The sequence below is a fragment of the Ammodytes marinus genome (assembly GCF_949987685.1).
Source record: "Ammodytes marinus genome assembly, chromosome: 3".
Classification (NCBI taxonomy): domain Eukaryota; kingdom Metazoa; phylum Chordata; class Actinopteri; order Uranoscopiformes; family Ammodytidae; genus Ammodytes; species Ammodytes marinus.
The window spans coordinates 5,106,067-5,129,200 of record NC_137232.1 but is presented as its reverse complement, the minus strand read 5'-3'; the positions used below and the strand labels follow the sequence as shown (position 1 = coordinate 5,129,200).

At 43.2% G+C, this 23,134-nt stretch overlaps 1 protein-coding gene across 2 annotated transcripts in view; it reads left to right on the top strand.

The window, feature by feature from the left end:
* The window catches only part of LOC307269463 (large neutral amino acids transporter small subunit 4-like), a 32,633-nt gene extending 10,801 nt beyond the window's left edge, over positions 1-21,832 (top strand). For both annotated transcript variants that reach the window (XM_080052432.1, XM_080052431.1), the window contains exons 3-14: positions 481-706; positions 1,177-1,232; positions 1,476-1,552; positions 9,196-9,288; positions 9,439-9,572; positions 10,193-10,410; positions 13,766-13,909; positions 15,339-15,465; positions 16,206-16,338; positions 16,913-16,986; positions 17,533-17,656; positions 18,265-21,832. In XM_080052432.1, the coding sequence (XP_079908558.1) occupies positions 481-706; positions 1,177-1,232; positions 1,476-1,552; positions 9,196-9,288; positions 9,439-9,572; positions 10,193-10,410; positions 13,766-13,909; positions 15,339-15,465; positions 16,206-16,338; positions 16,913-16,986; positions 17,533-17,656; positions 18,265-18,426 (1,568 nt within the window). In that variant the 3' untranslated portion in view covers positions 18,427-21,832. The remainder of the gene's footprint in view (positions 1-480; positions 707-1,176; positions 1,233-1,475; positions 1,553-9,195; positions 9,289-9,438; positions 9,573-10,192; positions 10,411-13,765; positions 13,910-15,338; positions 15,466-16,205; positions 16,339-16,912; positions 16,987-17,532; positions 17,657-18,264) is intronic.
* Positions 21,833-23,134: the final 1,302 nt, after the last annotated feature.

Here is a 23,134-nt window from a genome sequence, read left to right as displayed (position 1 = left end):
TACATTTCACAAATGTTAAAATACAGTACCATCTGTCATGCATGTGTTCTGTGTCAAGTGATGTTATGAAGCTATAGAATTTACCGATGGTGGATCCTTTAAAAGTTATGGTTTCTTTTATTTGGACCCACCACGACAGCTACAGTGTCCAGACGTGGAAATAGGAAATCTAGATTTATTTTAATTTTTTAATTTTTAATTGGACAAAGACCTTTTTACTTCTAAATTCTAAACAATGCACCTGATGACATTCCAACCATGCCGCTTCCAACATGGCATCGTATTGAGAAATATGGAGATATAAGAGACCCTTTCTAAGGGGAAAAAAAATCTAAAAAATATTTTCAGCTATTATACACTGAATTAAACGTACTTATGGATATTATAATTATTTTCGACCAAGTCTGCTATGAAAAAATTCCCCAAATTCTACACACTGCAGCTTTAAAGCCTGTTCCTCTCAATCTTCTCCATCTCCAGAGAACAGCTCCAGCCTGAACTTCTCCAGTGCGTTCTCCAACACTACCACGCCCTCTGAAGCTGAAGAGGAGTACCTGGAGATGAAGGGCTGGCCCATCTGTAAGGACCAGGATGAGATGCTCAACCTGGCCTTCACCGTGGGCTCCTTCCTGCTGTCAGCCATCACTCTGCCCATGGGCATCGTCATGGACAAGTACGGCCCGCGCAAGCTACGACTTCTGGGCAGGTAAGACAAAAAATCAAAGTTAAATTTTTTTCCTAGTGCACCTTTTTTTGGGGAGAGGGGGATTTCTTTTTTTAAGGAACACACATACATATAGTGAAAAAGTGAACACACAAACAAAGTAAAACAAACAACTTTCCTAGTCAATCGTTTCAATCCAATCTGAAGGCTTTTCTGTTTCCCTTTTAACCTGTCATTTTTCATTTTTATCTGTATTCACTTGTTTCTAATGTCTTCTAAATGCAAATTCTTAACAATGTGTCTGCCTGTTATTGTCTCTTAAATGCAATATCTAATGTCTAATCTTGAGCGTTTCTATGCCCCTGTAAAGCACTTTGATTTGCCTTTTGTATGGATTGTGCCATATAAATAAACCTGCCTTGCCTAAATATTGTATAATTTCCACGGTTACGGTCTGCTTTGGTTTATATTCCTTCCTTTATTTCATACTCATTTGCTTTGTGTTTTCCCAGTGCGTGCTTTGCCTTCTCCTGCCTGCTCATTGCCTACGCTGCCAGTGATCCCAACAGTAAGTGTCTTCCTCAACCATGTCTAAACTCACATACATCACTGTAACGGCATCATAGTAAGTTCACTCAGGGACCATACATACTGCCCTCACACACACACACACACACACACACACACACACACACACACACACACACACACACACACTGCCCACAATCATGTTGCCTTTGTCGTATTCCACAGCACATTTACACACGGGCACATGCAGTGTATCATACGTATATATACCTCTGTCCTGCAGATCTGTCCATCCTGATCTTCTTTGCCTTGGCGCTGAACGGCTTTGGAGGCATGTGCATGACCTTCACTTCTCTGACAGTGAGTACACAAGGCTTTAGGTCACAACACTTCTACTTTCAGAAGGAAAAAGCTGCTTAACGACCACATTTTGATTCAAACGTTGAGTGACCAGTCAGTGGATTATTTGCCCGAAGAGGCTTCTCATCTTTGGCGACATGCTAACGTTGACATGCTAACGTTGACATGCCGTTGACCAATAGCAAACCATCTTCAGTCAGGACTGACATTTGATTTGATGTGATTTATTGGGATCCCCATTAGCTGAGGCCATAGCTGTTCTCCCTGGAGTCCACTCAACTCCTGGGCATTTTTACATGGCAGTGTGTTAGGAGAGTGGATTAGATTGCTGTGAAGTCGCAGCATCGGTCACTGATGGAGATGGACATAGCTAGTGGGTCGGCAGACAGAGAGAGAGAGAGTGAGGGAGAGAGAAGGAGAGAGAGAGTGAGGGAGGGACTAGAGAGAGAGAGAGAGAGAGAGAGAGAGAGATGGGTGAAATGACAGACACACCAGAGAGTGGGAACATTTGATGGAGGCCATGTAGAGCTGTGGCTGACGTCGTGACACTGCTGGGAGACGAGGGATGATGGTGGGCAGTGATGTGTGGGGGACGGAGAGATGGAAGAATAGAGTGGAGGTGGTCAGGGGGAATTCATCAGGGAAAGTGCTGCATCACAGGACCAGCCACGTGAGAGAGAGAGATACATAGGGAGAGAGAGAGAGAGAGAGAGAGAGAGATACATAGGGAGAGAGAGAGAGACATAGGGAGAGAGTGGTGGAAAGAGAGCGAGTCTGCGTATATGTAATCCATTATTCACTCCTGTGCTGCTGCTGCTGTGGCTGGGAGCCAAAAAAAGACCTCTCCTCATTACTATTTCATCCACACAAGGACACATGTATTCCTCCCTAGTGCGTGTGTGTTTGTGTGTTTTGTGTGTGTGCGTGCGTGCGTGCGTGTGTGTGTGTGTGCGTGTGTGCGTGTGTGTGTTTGTGTGTTAGTGCAAGTCTACAGCTCTGTTGTTCAATCAGCACAATAGAGTGTGTGTCTAAGGTATTGAGGTAAATCTGGTGCATAACTAATTTGTAGTTTTATAATAAATAGTCACAACTGTGTGAGTGAAGTGTTAAAGACTCAGCCATTCTGTTGAACGCTTGTTGTGAAGATCAGTGAATAATATGTCATCACAATCTGCTACCTGTCTGTACTGTGTGTGTGACGTACTGCTGACTCCACTCTCATGTCCCTGGCTTCACATTATTTGATACAGAATATGTGTTTTGCACCATTTTCACAGCAACAACGATAAAAGGAGACAAAATCACAGCGTAGAATTTTCACATTTGTTATTCATAGAATAGGACTTTTGCACGTGCAGTTCATTCTTTGAGAAGGCGTAATACTTATACAGTTTGTAGAAAAAATAACAAATGGCATTATAAGGATAACTTTAAAAGGGGGGATCGTTCAATACATGAGTCACCGGGGGATGTTTCATGACCATGACTACTTTATCTCAAAACCCGGCAAGAGCAGAGATGGTCCGTCGCCGTGGAGACAAACAGGAAGCGGCGACAGGGGAACTGAGCGTGTGTGTGTGTGTGTGTGTGTGTCCTTCCACCCAACGCCTCCCCGTTTCCTATTCAGACTGCCCACTGGGACCCTGACTGACACACACACACACACACACACACACACACACACACACACACACACACACACACACACAGACACAGCTTGTTTCAGCCCTCTCCCTGTGCAGGACCAGGCCTGCACGCTGCAGGAGTGTGTATGTGAGTGCATTTCAGCACTACTGTATGTGTGTGTTGTTGTTTCAGCTGTGTAGTGCCCCAAACCTATACAGTAGGCTACAGTTAGTGCTCCCTGCAGGCCTGGACAAATGCTTCATTTATACCGCTGTGTGTGTGTGTGTGTGTGTGTGTGTGTGTGTGTGTGTGTGTGTGTGTGTGTGTGTGTGTGTGTGTGTGTGTGTGTGTGAGTCTTAAAAGACATTCAATTTAGTTAAGAAGACCCTTGATGGTATTAAAAAAGTCAAAGTGTAATGCGGTCTCTTGCCTGCTGCATTGCCTCCATCCATATTAATCATTTTTAAATGCTTTATATTTATACATTATTGTTATATACAGCTGGAAAGCACAGAATAAATGTGATAATCAAGAATAGTAGGCTTAATCTGTGTGTGTGTGTGTGTGTGTGTGTGTGTGTGTGTGTGTGTGTGTGTGTGTGTGTGTGTGTGTGTGTGTGTGTGTGTGTGTGTGTGTGTGTGTGTGTGTGTGTGTGTCTCTGGGCGAAGGGTCATTGAAGAGGAAAACAACTATTTTTAACTGATCATTTCTCAGGGAGTATAAAGTTCTGAAGCAGCATCATCACGGGTCATAGAGATTCCTGGAGGGTCGAGGTGACCCAGCCAATACACACATGTGTCTGTCTGTGTGTTTGTTATTTGGGACTCTTCTTCCATCCCCAAGCTCTCTTTCTTTCTATTTTTAATTTTTCTTCCTTTCTGCATCTAACCAGCTCAGAGTGAACTGTTTATCTCTTTTTTTTTCTCCCTCTTTCTCGGTTAAATTCTTCACCTTTTTTAGAGGATTTGTCCTCGTCGCAGCCGACCCCGGTTTGGAATCCAGAATGCATGTCATTCACCTCTCTGCCCCCCCCCCCTTTCAGCTCTGTCTCTCTCCACACTGTCAAATAAAACATGGAAAATACCCCCAAAAAATCGTATTTTTTTTTTATATAAATCTTGTCTTTATCTTAATCTTATCTCAGCATCCCTCCCTCATTCTCTGCTGTGGATGGATGGCCACTCAGCACTCGGAGGCTGTTATTCCGTCTTCCCTTCCCTCCCCTTCTCTTCATCCCTTCCCTCCCCTTCTCTTCATTCCTTACCGGTCTGAGCTTGTAAACAGCTTCATGTTACAGAGAATTCTCTCTCCCCCTTTCTGCTGAAATGTTACCAAATGTCCCGTCCCACCCCCACTGACACATACAGTACATTATACATACATATCCACGCCCACTGTTCAACTGGAAGCTCCTCCTAATGTTCTGTGGTCTTATGCACCGCACGTGTTGGAGCCCCATTCACTTTCCTGGTATTTGGTCTCTGTACTTCCTGTCCGATATATCATTCTTAACGTGCAGTTCACGCTGTTCTAAAATCTCTTTTTACCGCGTCACCGGATAGTCTGTGAACACTCTTACAGGCTGACTGGTCCCCACCGACTGATTCCCCTGCTTGAAACTTCTCAATCTAAATGTTTCGCACATTTAAACTATCCATGACTGGAATTTCTAGGTTGGGGCTGAAGTAGAAAACAAGGATCTCTCTTTCTCTCTCTCTCTGATTTGTTGTTGTTACTACTGCCATCGTTGTATGAATGTGGCAAGCTATGTAAAGCGCTTTTGGGGCTGAGAAATTCAGCTAAAAAGCGCTATAAGTCAAGTCCATTTAACCATATACCATTTACTTTAATGCATTTTTTACCATGCCCGGAGATGGCAGTGTGACATAAACGAAGTGTTCGTCGTACATGACTTGTTGACTACACGTGACCACATTAAGTGAAGGGGGGGGGGGGTGTATGCCAGAGTGTTTTCAGTAATACGAGATCTTGACCTGGTAGCTGATATAAGGCCCATGTGGATGTGGCTTTGTGTGCTATAGTGTGAATATCCGTTCCAGTGGTTGCTGGATGTTGAGTGTTAGCCTAGGGTTCTAGTTTTATTTTCTTTGTGTGCAGCTGGAGCGACTGTACAGTAAAACCCCTCCCAGACAGAGAGAGGGCTCAACACTCAGAACAACCCTATTTTTTTCTTTACTGGAAACAGTCATGTTCTTTTATAGATTTTTCTTTTCTTCCAGGGAAAGTCCACTGGGTTCAGTCCAAAATCCATCAAAATGTTGAATTCATGGGAGGGAGCATAAAAAAATTAAAAATAAATGACGTAAGGCCGCTGGAAGTATGCAGTCTGGTGTTCGTCAGTGGGTCAGTGTTTGCCAGTTTTTACGGAGCTCTTGAGCTGTTGTGAATGATGGATGGAGTTCTGTATGGTGTGCCAGGACCGGTCAGAGCTGGTTCCCAGTGGTTTCAGCAGACCCTCTCTCTCTCTCTTCCTCCTTTCATTTCTCTGTCCTCTCCTCTCAAAACAGTTTCCTCTTTCTCCTCTCGCCGGGCAGCCTCAGCATGTTTTTCTCACTCCCGGGCCCCTCTGTCACCCCCAGGTTCTGCCTTTTCCTTTTCCATTTCCATTTTCAACACTCAGCACACACACACACACACACACACACACACACACACACACACACACACACACACATACACACACACACACACATACACACACACACACACACACACACACACACACACACACACACACACACAAGTGCAAAAAGTGCAGGGGCGGCCAAAAAGTTTGCCGTCAAAGGGGAAACTTGTTGTGCATCTATAAAAGCGGTGAGCCACACGTTAAGACTTCAGGTCACTAAACAAATGAAAAGTGCAACATGAGAAGTTTGGGTTCCTAATGTGATTGTAGACAGCACACACAGCAGCTTACCCATAACCTTAAGACAAAATGTCATGCTGAGTCATGACACACACACACACACACACACACACACTGGTGCTTGCACAAACTGAGTTACCTGAATACCGTTCAAAGCAAACACAACCCTTGAGATGCATAGGAGGACTTGATGTTCTTCCGCATAAAAACCCGCACCTGTACACCCTGACCTCTTATCTCCTTCTCCGAAGCTACACTAGACCTTTAAAGTGGCTGTTCAAACACCCAGCCCATCTGTGTGTGTGTGTGTGTGTGTGTGTGTGTGTGTGTGTGTGTGTGTGTGTGTGTGTGTGTGTGTGTGTGTGTGTGTGTGCCCTGCTGCCACTCTCTGCATGAATACACTGTGACTACAGAGCTAACAACAGAGCTATTCAGGGAAGAAGAAGCAACAACAAAGAACATGGCAGTTATTAATTCAAAAAGGTATTAACACCCAGGTCCTCTCTCAATCTCTTACCATTTCCCCCTGGAGATACTGTTATATATACTACCATTTATAGAGTTGGGAAAATAATTTAGGTGATTATGAAAGCCAGGAAAATTATTTCCTGTATTATTTTTATTAGCAGGCAGGTTTTTCATTGGCCCGTAAGGTCCGCCCATAGGCTCCAATGGTGTGTTTATAACAGTTTCAGACAGTAGCATTAATCATCATGCCTGTCATCTTGTAACTGTGCACAGTGTCAGTTGCTTGTTGCATGCGTGTGTGTGTGTGTGTGTGTGTGTGTGTGTGTGTGAGTGAGTCTGTTAGCGCCTGGGGGCACGGCACTTTCTTTGTCCGCCGATGTTTCTAACAGTCACAGACTCACCTGTCTGCCTGACTGATTTGTTATCGACTGCAGCTACAAAAAACACACTCATCTCACCTGACAGCTTGGCTCCTCCCAACACACTGCCCCAAACCCATTAATCCCTACTTCTCTCATGATGACTCAGACCCTATAGTGACCGAGTAACAAGAACGTACCGATGATGTAATAGCTTTATCACCCAAATGCAATATCTTAAAGGGACACTGTGTTATATGACATTATCAAGTGGTGCAATTCTAGATCGCAAAGGTTGGTCTCTATTTTGTACATGGTTTTTTAAACTTTATTTTGGGCCTGCTGCTAATTCTGCAAACAGATGGTTTTGTGGGTATTCGCTCTTGGCACTGCCCTCTCACTCAGGGAAATGATCGCCAGTGGCAACAACAGCAAAACGGCTTCCAAATAAACCTGTTCCCAGAGTGAATAAAGAACAAGCTCTGGGTGTATTAGCAGACGATACACACTAAAGGAGTTGAGTGACAAGACTGTATTCATCCACACTGCAACACTCTTAATCCTTTTGTATCTGCTACACTGATAGCTGGCAAATAGCTGGGAATGTATTATAGCCTACGATCTCTTGCGAAAGACTGGACATAAATATAATGACCTATATTGGTCAAATGCCCGGCCATGAGGAAGTGGTAGCAGTGTGGGGAAATGTTAATGTGTTGACTGTGCGTAGCTACAGAGGCTTTTGATTCATCATGACCATGTCAAGTCTGCTGAGCCAAGCTGAGCTGGTAATTTTTCTGTCCAGTCTCCCCCCTCTCTTAACTGGGCCAAAGGTAGCCCCCGGTACCCCCGGGTCTTGTAGGTCAGTCGGTCCCCTCCTGTGTGAACTGTCACAACTTGGATTTTTCCAGTTGAGTGCTGCTAGAAAGAAACAGTGCTGGAATTGGGTTTTGTGTATCTCACCTTTGGTCTAATTAATGTGGTTAATAGCGGTGTGTGTGTGTGGGGGGGGGGGGGGTGGGGGGGGGGTTGAAGCAGCTTCCTTAACAAGCTGTGCCCCTGTGGTGAACCCACAGAGGCAGGATGGACCCACACACGAGGACAATGGGAAAAAGGACCGCAAAGGGAGTTTTTCTACATATGATTTAAACCTCAGTGCGAGGAACTTTTAAATGTTTAATTTTCCCTTTGATGATCATAAATAACCATCAGTGAAAACCATGCTATTTTTATGTACAGTAGTTATTATGAAAACCTTTGCTTGGGTCCGATCTCTCTGGAACTTAGACGAAACTGGAATATCCTGCTTTCCCTAAACGCTGCTAAATCAGTTGCCTAACCATGGTCATATTAATTAATCTGACATAGACACATAAATACATTACCTCATGGCCATGCATCCTGCCATCTCTCTTTCACTCACTTCCTACACAAATGCGTGTGCAGCCGGCGTGCGATAGCAATGATCTTTAGGACAAGCAGGCGCTGGTGTCATAAAAACACTACTGCTTTTGATCAAAGGCGGTGCTAGAATAAACAAATACTGAAAGTTCCTCATTGCCACTTCAAGTTGAACTCCCTGTCCTAACTCTTTTGCTAGGGAATCCTTTCAATTGGAGTTCCTCTCCTCCTGTAAAATAAACTGATAAACCTGTAAGCTGCATGCTGCCATTTCTTTGCTCTTTGTTTTTGTCTTCCTTGACTAAGGCTATCTGAGCTTTCAGGTTGCCTGTTGCTTGTCTTGATTTTAGGGTTGAGTCATTATGCAAGACTTTCTGTTTCTATATGTCTGCTTCTCGTCAAGCGCTGCAACCAGACAGTGCTAGAAACACACAGGCACAGTACAGGCTGTACCTTGTGGTGACGAGCTGACAGTATCAACAGTGTAATGTAGATCAATGGGGCGAAGCATTAAGCCTACTGTAGATATACTGTAGGTGCAATTGGCAAACGTTTTGAGTGATCTTTTTGTGGCTTTTAGTGGATTGTGGAAAAGGGAAATATGTCAACAAAGATGAATGTGCTCGCTAACAGGCTTTTCCACAGAGCAAATGGATTCACTCGTCTAATGTAGTCAACAAAACCAATTATGGATAGGATTTCTAGCAGCTTGCCTTCGGTAATGCTTTCACCTGCAGAGTGAAGCTGTCGTGAACACATGGGATCACTATACATGTTAAACTATACATTGTCTGCTGAATCTGAATCTTTAGACATCACTTGTGTTTCTATGAACCTGCTGTGTACATGATGTTTAAGTCAGTAAGCTAATTCATTCTGTCTTGCTGTGTCTGTCTCCATAGCTACCCAACATGTTTGGAGACCTGAGGTCCACCTTTATCGCCCTGATGATCGGATCCTATGCCTCCTCTGCTGTCACCTTCCCAGGCATCAAGGTAATGTTGGATTTTAATTTTTTCCATTAATTAGCACATTTTTGATATTCCCCGAAAAACAAAAAAGAAGTTGCTCCAACATCAACTCACACTGCTGCTAGCACAGAATGGGATATTGATTCTGCATTAACGATGTGTTGATGGTGGCAGGTGATCTATGATCTGGGTGCTACCTTTGTGCTCATCCTGACTGTTTGGGCTGCCTGCGCCTGCCTGGTCTTCTTCAACTGCTTGGTCAACTGGCCCCTGGAGCCCTTCCCCGGCCCAGAGGACATGGACTTCACGTAAGAATAAAAACACTCACTCAAAACGCCATATAGTACATACATTTCTGTAGCCTCCAGCTAGCATTTTTGAATCAGCCGTCGTTGTAATGCTTTTGACTAAGCTCAGGTTACATCCGCTGTAGAAAGCCTTTTGACTGAGCCCCGGAGAACCTGCATTCTACACAGAGATCCCTGCCTTAACACACATACATGCACGCACGCACGCACGCACGCATGCACGCACGCACGCACACACACACACACACACACACACACACACACACACACACACACACACACACACACACACACACATAGAAGATAGCATAAACGTGCATGCTTAAAGACTCTTGCACAGTAAATCCCAGTGTAATGCAGCATAGGCCCAGTGAGCCCTGGAGACAGGAAACACCACACACACACACACACACACACACACACACACAGTACAGACAGGTAGAGGATCATGAAGAGATATTCACAATTTTTATTTTTTTACAAAGAGAGATATGACATCAAGCATTTTCCAGAATCACTGACTCCACCTTCAGTTCCACAGTGTTCCGTGCTCTGGTATTTGGTTTGCTCTCGTTCACCTCTCACCCTCCTCCTTCCCTGTCCTCCGTTCATTCCATCAGGGTGAAGATCAAGTTCAGCTGGCTGGGCTTTGACCACAAGATCACAGGGAAGCAGTTCTACCGGCAGGTGACCACCGTGGGGCGCCGCCTCAGCGTGGGCCACTCCATGAAGCAGCACCACAGCCAGCAGCAGCCCAGAGACCTGGCCACGCAGCAGGCCAGCAAGCTCTGTCTGTCCGCCGTCGACCTGGAGGTCAAGAGCAAGTCCAAGGAGGAGAGTAAGTCAAGATTTTCACCCGTCACATTTTTATTTTTATTTTTTAAAGATAATTTCTTTTGGCATTTTTTCAAGCTTTATTTGGAAGTACAGAGTTGAAATGGGGAGACAGAGAAAGAGAGGGGGGATGACCTGCAATAAAGGTCCATGGGTCAGATTTGAACCCGCGACCACTGCAACAAGGACTGAGCCAATATGGTACGCGCTCTATCCACTACGCCCACCGGAGCGCCCTATACGTCACATTCAAGTCCAAATAAGTGCTCTTTGTACTCGAAAGATCCAGTCTTGAGCAGAGGCACTCCCCACTATATGTGTTGTTCTTGTCCCCTTTGCCAACTTATAAATATTCATCTGAGCAGCTCAGAAGCCTGTCTACTGGTTGTGTCTGTGCATTGTGAATGAACGGGGCAGGAGAGCTGCTCTGCGTGCCACATATGCCTAAAAAACCCTGTGAAGTGTCTGGAGACTTAACTCCAAATAATTGCCAATGTTGCTAATTGTCCTTTTAGCTCCGCCCGAAAAATTATTGACCTAAAAAAATATCCCATAGAAAGATTTAGAATCCAAGGAAGATCAGAAGCAACTTTGTAAAAAACAACCACAACATTTCTTATGTTTCTATAATGTCCAGTCAACTCTTCCTCAGGATGTGAAGAGCTCTCACACTCCAAGCCTAGCCAAAAACTGATAACAAACATTTAGTTATCAGAGTATTGCTGCATGTTACTGTAATCTACTGTATGATTGGAAAATCCAAAGCGTCACTTCACAGCACTTGAAAAACACCCCTGACCCACATACACAGCAATTAGACACTCTGTTTACATGCCTACGGTATAGCCCTTGAATGCCCCTTTACCTGTGCCCTACATCCACTGCTACCCCTACACCTCCAGGCTACCCCTACACCTCCCCAGGCCCTCCTGACTCTTCTACCCCGGGTCAGAGCCTCCCGTTGGGGGTCTGGTCGCTCTCTTTGGTACCAAACCGACCGTGGAATTGGTTCCGACCCCGTTCTTAGAAAGCTGCTTGGCGGGTCTATGGTCAGCTGGCAGGGAGCCCTAGAGAAGCATTGTTGGTGTGTGTGTGTGTGTGTGTGTGTGTGTGTGTGTGTGTGTGTGTGTGTGTGTGTGTGTGTGTGTGTGTGTGTGTGTGTGTGTGTGTGTGTGTGTGTGTGTGTGTGTGTGTGTGTGTGTGTGTGTGCGTGTGGTTTGAGTGCAGTCAGAATGCCCATGGTTGGCTTCACAACAGCTGGACATTTTTCATCTGTCAGGAGCTTTTAAAGAGGCCCACATTACACTCACTCACAAACAGCCCCCCCCCCCCGCGCCCCCCTCTCAGGCCTCTCCACTGTGTGAAGGCTTATGAGGAATATTTATGTATAGTTTGGATTCCTTTTGACTCCCGAGGCTCCATTACAATTTAAACATGTATCGTTCTTTTATTGGATCATCTGTTATAGAAACACAAATCATGTAGTGTAGCTGCACTGAAGCACTCACTAGGGCCACAGTGTACTAGGCTGGTATGTACTGTAAACCAACAGTGAAGACAGGCAGAGGAGCTCGCTGTTATAAATGGTTTGCTTTGATTACTATGTCAAAATGAAACATAAGCTGTATATTGACTTGGCTTTTAGTGGCAAAAGGAATTGTAATAACTAATATCCTGACTTTTAACATGTTATGTTAACCAACTAAACAAGTGTTAGCTGGTTTACATACTAAGCATACATGATGGCCACTGTCTGTGAAACATCAGCATGTCACATTGTCACATAGCCACAGCATGGCAGTGAACTACAGAAATACATATACAGTAAAATGCAAGTTAATGCAAACAAAAAATAGTTTTCTCTATCATGCTCTGTTTATGTTAATATTCTGAAAGACTATCAGGCAACACATGGGTAAAATTGCTCATTAAACATTACAATACCTTGTGAGCGTCCTATAACTGGACAATTCCCTTAATTAAGCCGGGGATGGATACCTGATGTTCTGTGTAATAAACCCATCTGCCATCCATCTGTGCACCGACAATGAACAGGGTTTTGTTCCAGTGCTTTGTCCATATGGCCAGCTGTGTCCCCTATTTACATTTATATTTACAACGTTGACTAATGATCAACTTCTCCCCCAACCCGCCTTGCTCCTAATGCTGAACAATCTGCGTTGCCGTGGAGCCCAGGGGCCAGGGGAAATATTTAGATGACAATCTCTTCCCTCCATTTTAACGGTAGACTGACTCTGAGCAGGGAACACACTGGTGTAGTTTTCCATGGTGCGAAGTGAAAATAGACTAACCCTGTGTTCCAAATCACATACTTTTTTCTTTTTCCTACACTACATACTAAAGTACAGAAGAGTTTGAGGGCCACGGGAGAGAAAAAAAAATCATATAAGGAAGATTTATTTTTATTATGTCGAGAAATGTCAAGAATAAAGACGAATTCTGCGACATGCTATTGGAGTTAGTGGGGCATTTATGTATTTTCAGCATACTACAATTGAGGTGCATGTATTGGGACACCTTAAATCTTTTTCTGGCATACTAAATAGTAGGGAGGTATGGGGAGTGGAACGCAGGGTTAATCTGGTGAAGCAACAAAGACGTCTTGGTTCTTAGTTTTTCTGTGCAGTACATGGAAGTTCAACAGACCGATCACATGTAGATTGTGTGTAGAACATTTGCCTTTCTGTGAGAAATATCAACGAAGGCTGTGTGTTCCAAAATCAGAACATTAACGTCCTCCTCCAAGATTTACATTTTTTGAGAAAAATGAACTTCAAGGATGATACTGATTTTTAGATTTTTTTTAATGGAAACGCCAAATAGCCAATTCATTTACAGTGTGCTGGTGTCACAAATGGGGCCAAGTAAACCCCAACTCTTTTCATGTTTTTCGACAATCATGGGAACTTCATTCTTTTCAAATGAACAGTCACACAAACAAAGAACTTCCCAGCTGGTTTGTCCAGGGAAGGATCAGTATTCTATTAAAACGTTCTGAGCCGATATCTGGTCAAGTAAGTAAAATACTAATTCTAAATGGCGCAAAAAATAAGGCAAAATGGTATAGAAAAGTAAACCAATTGAAATGCGCAACATGAAGAACATTATTTACAATGTGTGCGTTATATTTTCCTTTTCTTGTTTTCCTTTTCCTATCTCCTGTCTCCCATGTTTGGTCACTGTCTTTTAATGTATCTTGGCCGGGTGTAGCTGTAAACAGAATTATGTTGCTCTGAAACATGTGCAATGACAAAATAAAGTTGATTGATTGATGCAGTAAAGTGGTTTGATGCGAGCCCTGGGTGTAACGGCCTGTCTGGTCTCCCTTCCCTGTGCAGCCCAGTCCTTCATGCAGAGTGTGTTGAGTCCCATCTTCATGCTGAGCCTGATCACCATGTGTGTGACCCAGCTACGCCTCATCTTCTACATGGGAGCCATGAACACCATCCTGGAGTCCCTGACCGAGGGAGACCTCAACACAGGTGGGGGCTGCCGGCTATTATCCTATTGACTTTCACTGTTTGTCCCTTTTTTTATTCTTTGTCAACTGTACCGTCTGTTGACTTACTACATGAGCTACTGGATACCCGAATTTCCCTAAGGCGATGAATAAAGTATCTATCTATCTATCTATCTATCTATCTATCTATCTATCTATCTATCTATCTATCTATCTATCTATCTATCTATCTATCTATCTATCTATCTATCTATCTATCTATCTATCTATCTATCTATCTATCTATCTATCTATCTATCTATCTATCTATCTATCTATCCATCTATTCATCTATCTTGATATTGTGGAAAGACTTGAGGCAGTGGTGGATGATGTCATCTTTAGTAACTAACTTCTTGTCCTTGAAGGCCACCGTAGCTTCTGTAAATGATTCTATAGGAAGGGATTACGAAGGGAGCGTTGCAATCTGGTATCTCACCACTAGATGCCACTAAATATTCCTATATTACACACTGCAGCTTTAAAGCTATGTGTGTGTGTTCTGTCTGCTCTCTGACACCTAACAATCCTCTCTCAGCTGCTCTGCTCTGCTAAAGCGCCTCGTTGCCGCTAGTTGCTAACTCATTGCTATGTATTTGATCTTTTCCTCTTTCCTTCTCTGTATCTCTTTGTCTTGTCCTGCTGGCTTCATGCTGCTGTTGCAGTGGAGAAGATGGAAGTGGGTAAGAAACTAAACAGATCTAACCAGCAGCCATTCTCCCCTCTGTGTGTTGCTTGTTGTTCCTACACTTTTTTAAACTCTGCATAACCTCCAATTCACATTCATAACCTCAAAATACAAAAATGATTTATGAATGGTTTATATGTTTTTTTTAATACAATATATAATTAACGATGACATCATATTTACATATTTGTAATAAACGTGTATTTTGTAAGGCACAGATAAGGGGTTGTTAAGAGCGAATCATTATCGTGCGTTTATACAGTATAATAAGGAGGCTAGATCATCTTTTTGTAGGAGAATGGGGTGGAATTCAAAAAGTGTTCTACTTCTTCCCACACCTTTCAGATATATAATCCAAACCATCGAGTGTTTGACCATCTAGGACTGCATTGTGCTTTCTGTTTGTGTAATATTGTTGTTTTTGTATGTATGACGTTATTTAACATGCGTTAGCCTCATAGCATAATTGTCTAAATCATATTTACTCTACTCTACTTTTACTCTACATCTACTCTATTCTACATCTACTCTACTCTACATCTACTTTTCGTTAGCCTAATAGCATAATTGCCTAAGTCACATTTTAAGGGTTATAGAGTAGGATTAAGTAGATGTAGAGTAGAGTAAATATGATTTAGGCAATTATGCTATGAGGCTAACAATGTTCGAAATAATTAAAGCCTGGAATCCTTAACCTTGACCCTGTGTGTGTCTCTGTCTCCAGTGAGCGTCTACACTTCCATCTTTGGCGTGCTGCAGCTCCTGTGTCTGATCACCTCTCCTGTCATTGGCTACGTCATGGACTGGAGGCTCAAGGACTGTGAGGACGACAGTGACAAGGTTACCAAAAGGTGAGAAACGCTCCCCCAACTTCACTCCCCAGTACACACACACACACACACACACACACACACACACACACACACACACACACACACACACACACACATACACACACATACACACAGCTTCACGGTTCACTGTGACACAGAATCAATCAGCTGAGGAGACCAGTCACATTCAAGACAATGTTCAATTTATTGAAAAAAATGAATAACCAAAAAAAGAACAGGGATTAATCCTTTTGGCAGTAAGGGAACAAATATCTTGAACTCTCAGTCCTGGGAGCTACTTACAATATCTTCCTGTCCTGGTTTAACTGAAGTGGGATAAAGATGATGTTTTTGCCGAGATTATGTTGTGAATTAGGGGACAACACTTACATTTGCTTGTATGAAAAGTGATATACTGGGGGGGCGCCCTTAGCTACGTTGGTAGGGCGTCGCCCCCATGGGCCTCGGCCAGCAGCAGACCCGGGTTCGATTCCAGCCCACGGTCGAGCTCTGCATGTCACTCCCCTCTCTGCCCCATTTCAACTCTGTCTCTACACTATCAATAAAGCATAAAAATGCAAAAAAAAAAAAAAAAAAAAGTGATATACAAATAAAGATTGATTGATTGATTGATTGATTGATTGATTGATTGATTGATTGATTGATTGATTGATTGATTGATTGATTGATTGATTGATGGAACGGTACAACGAGTAGTTTAGTCTGACTGTCTTCCTACACTCCTGTGTGTCCGTCAGGGAGCCTGGTCAGCCCCGACGCCCTGACAAACACATCCAGAAGATTATCAACGCCACCAGAGCCTTCATCTTCACCAACCTTCTGCTGGTCTGCTTTGGATTCACCTGCCTCGTCCACAACCTGCCACTCCAGGTAGGCCTAGGCCTACACACACACACACACACACACACACACACACACACACACACACACACACACACACACACACACACACACACACACACACACACAGAAGTAGACACACACACATACACAGACACACACACACGCTCACACACAGACGTAGACACACGGATACACGTACACACTCACTCACTCACTCACTCACTCACTCACTCACTCACTCACTCACTCACTCACTCACTCACTCACTCACTCACTCACTCACTCACTCACTTACTCACTCACACACACAGACACACACCATATAGGAACTATTGTATTACTGTCTATGCCTATTGGGGGGGGGGGGTATGCACACTCCCCAGCATGTGCTGCCGAAGCCCCAAGAGTTAACAGCTGCAGAGAGTGAAGGATATGTACATGATGTTCTCACATGGCATTGCAGCGCCGCATAGTTCTGTAGTGTTGTAGTGACACCTGCTGGACAGACGTGGCATTGCGTCTTATTTACTCATTTTGAATCTCATCTATCATACTGGCCCTGAACTATGTTTTTATTATGTATTTTTCTTCTCCTCTTTAGATCCTGTCCTTTATCCTGCACACCATTGTCAGAGGCTTCATCCACTCTGCAGTGGGAGGCCTCTACGCTGCTGTGTAAGTGTGTGTGACGTGCTCCAAAGATAACATTCATGCTGTACCATTATTGTACAGAATATAACGTTTATTATATATATACTGCAGGGCCTGAAGTATGTGAACACACAAACATGACAAATCATATTGTTGAGCTTCCCATTACATTTTTGGGCTATATCTAATATATAATCTATAATTGAATGATAGTATTTTTTTTTATATTTATACCAAGAACAGATGTACTTGACAACTTCATATTATTACATTTTATCTCTATTAAATGTTTGACTGTATCTAAATGTAGGCTCTAAGGACAAAGGGTGTCGTGGGGCCTTGAGGCAAATTTCTGATATTTTCGGCTATAGAAAAAAAGTTGACTTGACTTGACTACAGTGAAAGTACACGAAGTTATATATGCATACGCCAAGAGAAAAGCAATCCATACAATCATACAAACCTATATGTTAGACATATGTCAGGGACACAAAAACTAACAAAAAAAATAGGGGAGTGCCGCAACTTCCTCAGTGTAGTTGTCTGACAGATGTTGTTTGTCCCTTGCAGGTACCCGTCCTCTCAGTTTGGCAGTCTGACAGGCATGCAGTCTCTGATCAGCGCGCTGTTCGCCCTGCTGCAGCAGCCCCTCTTCATGGCCATGGTGGGCCCCCTGGAAGGAGACCCTCTATGGGTAAGACCACACCAAGAAGTACAGTGGGGAATACGTAGAGGCTAGATCAACAAATAAAATGGATTGTGTTCTCCAATAGCAATGGTTTGCAGAGAAAACCGCAATCATTTTAGCCCCGAATAAGTGAGGATGTCTTCCCGCATTAAATAGCACCACTGCCTGTGCCAGTTAGCGCTGGTCTTTGTGGAATAGGTGGTGTGGAAAAGTGGGGGCAATTGTGCGCAGATTTTTATAAATTCCCTTATTTACATACAGGCAAATGGGACAGGCACCATTCCCGTGTGCTTTGTGATTCGGAAGCTATCTTTCTCTCTAATTTGCACAGGTTTAGTGGCCGCAAAAGTAGCGCAAATCTTTTGGCCCTTCCTGAGAACATCCGGTCTTTGATCTCTATCTGTTCATGGTTTTTCACTGATCAAACATGGCAGATTGAATACATGTTCACAAATGTTTCACAAAAAAAACGACCCGTAAGACGGAACAACATGCTGCGGTATAAATGTTCATTAAAAAACACACGCTTTGCCTTATTATATAGTGATTTACCAGGGGGGGTTCCTGTGAAGTGTGCCTGTTTATGATGCTCTGTCCCTGGTGTTTTCCCCCAGGTGAACGTGGGTCTGCTGGGGGTGAGTGCTCTGGGATTCTGCCTGCCTCTCTACCTGCTGTGCCACAGCCGCTCCCTGCAGCGCATCAGAGAGCAGGAGGACGACGACCCAAAGATATACGTCCAGAGCAACAACGACAGCAAGCTAGAAGCCTTCGTCTAGAGTGCCACTAGAATTATTACCTTAACAACCAGAGGATAAGCTGCACTCAAAAGAGGAAAAAGATAAAAAATAAAGAGAGCAGGGGAGGGGCAGAGAGGTGGAGGTCAATAAACTCCTCCACCCTTCCCTCACCTGATGCTGCAGCACCTCTCTCTCAGTTCATCTGCATTCTGAACGACTCCCTCAGCCCTCACATTCCTCATATACGTACACACTCGACACACACACACTCACACCGTGTCACTGCCAAACGTGCGCCAAAAAATAAATGGCCAAACACACACACACACCAATGTGACACCCACTTGCACCCTCTCTGATTCAATACACTGTGGGACACCGGACACCCATGAGCGCGCACGCACGCAAACACACACACACACACACACACACACACACACACACACACACACACACACGCACACACGGTCCCATGGAGAGGTCCCATTCCCATCGACTGCATCTCTGAGCTGAGGAGAAACATAGACAAAAAAAAAAAGGTTGGGAGCATCTCCCCCCCAAAATGACTCCTCTCTGTGCTCATCTTTTCTCCACTTTTGCCATTTTTTATTTCTGTCCTCCGTTTCCTCCTCCACTGACTACTTGGTTGAGCCTTGCTCTTAAAAAAGAAAAAAAGAAAACTAGACTCAGACGAAGAGGAAGAAGACGCCAGCCAAAGGAAAGCCACAGTGAGTGAGACCATTTCTCAGTGACTGTATTGTGCCAACTCGCTGAAAACTGACTGAACCACGGCTACCCTTACTTTCTTATTGGGCCGGGTTTGTCTGTCTGAGGTCGCCCGCCCCGCTGAAACTGTCACAGACCAGGGTTGAAATGGGTCTGCTTAGTGGCTGTTTTTTTTAGTTTTGAGGACTTCACATTGGTCACATTCAAATACACACACACACATACAGTAAGTGGCACCCTTATAGGCACAACATCTCTGCTGCCTCTTGTGCGTGAAGGTATTAACTGTATATAGACTGGGCATGCAGCAGCAGTATTGGTAGCAGTTCCTACTTAAACACATTGTGTAATGGCTTTTCAATGTGGAGAAAAAACACTGGAGCGTGTGTGTGTGTGTGTGTGTGTGTGTGTGTGTGTGTGTGTGTGTGTGTGTGTGTGTGTTACATAATGCAGTAGTAGTCTGAGGAGAAGGTGCTTTCTTGTGGTTGGATCAACTATACTGCATGATGCCAGCTGAGACTGTGCTGGATTGACTTGTTTCACTCAGTGCGGGCAGACCATGGGGCAGACACAGACTCGGCTTGTCATGTTCAGTCCGTTTTTTTTTTTCTTTGTTTTTTAATAGTTTTTTTTTTTGCTCATGAATTCCTTTTGTGTGTTTGGATTATGTAATCTCATGTTGTTGTTGTTTTTTTTTTTATTATTTTCAAATGTATTTACTAGCAATATGTTGGCAGATGTGTTGTTAAATCTTTGGTTCCCTATACATGATCTGACGGAAAGAGGAAAGTGTCTAGAGTGGACACACGGGACAAAGATGTTAGATATGGTGTTTTATTTAAAGCTACTTGATTACACAGATGAATTTAGAATCTGGACTCGTCGTAGCAATAAGTGCTTCTGTGAGCAGCTTGTTGTCAACATGTTAACACCCAATCACACACACACACACACACACACACACACACACACACATACACACACACTGGCAAATGTCTACATTTTATAGACTTTCTTAAACCTAAAAGGTGCTTAAACCTAAAGGTGCTAGTTGAATCACAGAAATGTGTTTTTTTTCTGTGTGTGTTTTGCTGTTTAAGACTATAGTTGAGGTAATTTTACCACCAATGGCAAAACAAATTGCCATGGACATTTCTCACAGTTATTTGATGACACACAGTAGATTCCAAAGAACCAGTCCAGTTTTTCAAATGTCTACTTTGCTCTTGGTCTTTTTTTTTCAGTTTGGTGGTAATTCTGCACCCTAACACACAAGTGTAACCATGGCTGCATCTTCTGGTGAATCCACATTTGACACATAAAAGGCAGATTTGGGCTTGAAGGCAGCAGGCTGATTCAGACACCTTCCTCCAGTTTATGTGACTAGACTCGGCACAGCCAATACAAGATTGTCATTGTCTTTGAATGACAAGCCCCATAGTGTTCATCAGAGTGATACAGGGAGTGGGGAGATAATATGATAATATGAATTCACCCTGCTGCCTTCAATTGCCAAAACAACAGAGACAAAGTCCTGGGATATATTTTATTTCAAAACTCACAGAGGCACTTCCAAAGACCGCCACGAGCCCTCATATAGTGCCTCAGATATAGAGGAAGAAGGAGTGGGTACTCTCCCTCCATCTGTCCATCCATCTATCCATCCATCTAACTCCTTCATCCACCCATCCGTCCCCAAAATAACCTTTACTGATTACAGGTGATAGCTGAGAGACGAGCCTCCTCCCGCCATCATCACATACTCACCCCAAATGAATGACTTTTAAGTGAGAAACGAATGGCACGCGATGCACTTTAGACCTCTAGATAAATGGACCTCAGTCATGTACTTCCTATATATATATATATATATATATATATATACAGTACATATATATATACAGTATATATTGTATACCCTCAGTGCACGGCTGCTTAACCCGGTGGCGCATGATGCAAAGAATGTATAACATTCACGAGCTTCACGATGTAGATCCTTACATTCAGAGCGTGGGAACGGAGAGAGATTCTGTTATTTTTTTATATTCACAGAAGAAGAAAAAGATTAAAAAAAAACTATATCACTGCTTCATATGCTCATTAAACCCAGTTTGTGTGTCTGTGAGTGGAAAGTGCGGCCGGGGTCTCGTCTCTTAGCTCTCTCATGAAGGTGGACTCAGCAATCGGACGTCTTAACGCACATTCATCCTCGCCCATCCGCATGTGTTTGTTGTCATTTAAAGGAGCGATGAGAATTGTACGCAGTGAAAATGGTTAAAGGAGTTTGTAAAGTGCTATAAAAAAATTGGTAAATGTGTAAATAAAGTTTTTTTTTTTTGCATATAAAAAACGTAATTCACATTTTATTTTTCCACTGTGCATCTGTGGGGAGCATTCAGGAGAGAGTTATACATCCAGACAAAATGTCAGAGCTATAGAGCCATCAAAATTAAAAAAATACACTTTTGGTTAAAAGATCTTTGTCAGATGTCAAGTCTTGACCAAGGTCCATGACAAAAAAAAACTGGGATATCTCAATACACTTACACAGTTAATGTTTTGGAATTCATTGCATTCATTTGACTTTCTAAAGTATCTACAACACTTTTACATTGTTGTATCACTGAATTGGTAACAACTAAACTGGTAACAACAATCTGATCTCATCATCTCTCCCTTTGCGCATGTCTTCAGCTCTGCCTTAGGGCGAGAACTGAAAAACTACTCTCAAGTATAACAGTTGCCAATCCTTATTTGTACATTATAGATGCAATTCTGCACAGAGAAAACTGATTGGCTGTACACTATTATTCCTCCAAAGGTGAGGGGGGGGGAAATCCAGATACACTTCAATGCACACCACTGCCTTGCACAGGTTCCACATCTGTGTTGTTGTGTTGTGTCTGAACCCCAGTTTCTGTACTTGAGAGGTAGGCTATAACAATGGGATCCAGTCAGTGGCAGTGCAAACAATATGTTCACATTTACATGCAGTGCACTATTGTATTTGTGCTATTTTTTTGGGGTTTTACTTCATTCACATCTGCTGTTGTTCTTAGAAAACACACCAACTCCACAGAGTGTATCCGGTATCACGGGCGGTACAAACTATACTCTGAAGCATTACTATGCGCTTTGAATGTGGGCAATGACGGCCATTTGCCCGGTAAACTCATGCTGTGTTGAGCTCCTTTAAAGGTGTAATGTGTACATCTATTGGCATTTTTCAGAACAGACTTGGTAGAACATGGAATAAAATAATCAAGTTTGTTTTAATTAGTGCATAATCGCTTGAAAATAAAAGTAGTTTTTTTGTATTTCCTTAGAATGAGCCTTTTATATCTACGTAGGAGCGGGTAACTCCACACGGATGGACAAGCTTAACGACCATATGCATTTTATATTGTGGGGGTCCTGGGGAAATGCACCTGTTGGAAGACAAAGAAGAATAGAATAAATAACTAAATACATTTTCACCTCATCACTTTATATTGCCAAAAGACTTGAGGCAGTGGTGGATGATGCCATCTTTAGTAACTATAGCTTCTTGTCCTTGAAGGCCCCCGTAGCTTCTGTAATTATTCGAATGGGAGGGATTAGCAATGGAGCACTGCAATCTAGAACTTTCACCACTAGATGCCACTAAATATTTTAGAAATTACACACTGCACCTTTAAAGACAGTTTGTTCACGAGCCAATGACTGTCTGTCAATGGTACAGGAGTCTATAACCTACTGTAGTCTGGGTGTTGTGAGTGAGTCATGAGATACCGGGTGAAATCTTCATTCAAAATGTAAAAAAAAAAACACAACACAACACAACACAACGAATCAGCACTTTCACTTCACTGCCGTTTTCACATCTCAAATCAAATCAAATCAGTTTTATTTGTATAGCCCAAAATCACAAATACATTTGTCTCAGTGGGCTTTACATTTCATACAATATGATATATGATACAATATGACACCAAGCCCTTACACCCTTAGCTCGGCTGAGAAAAAACTCCCAGTAAAAACC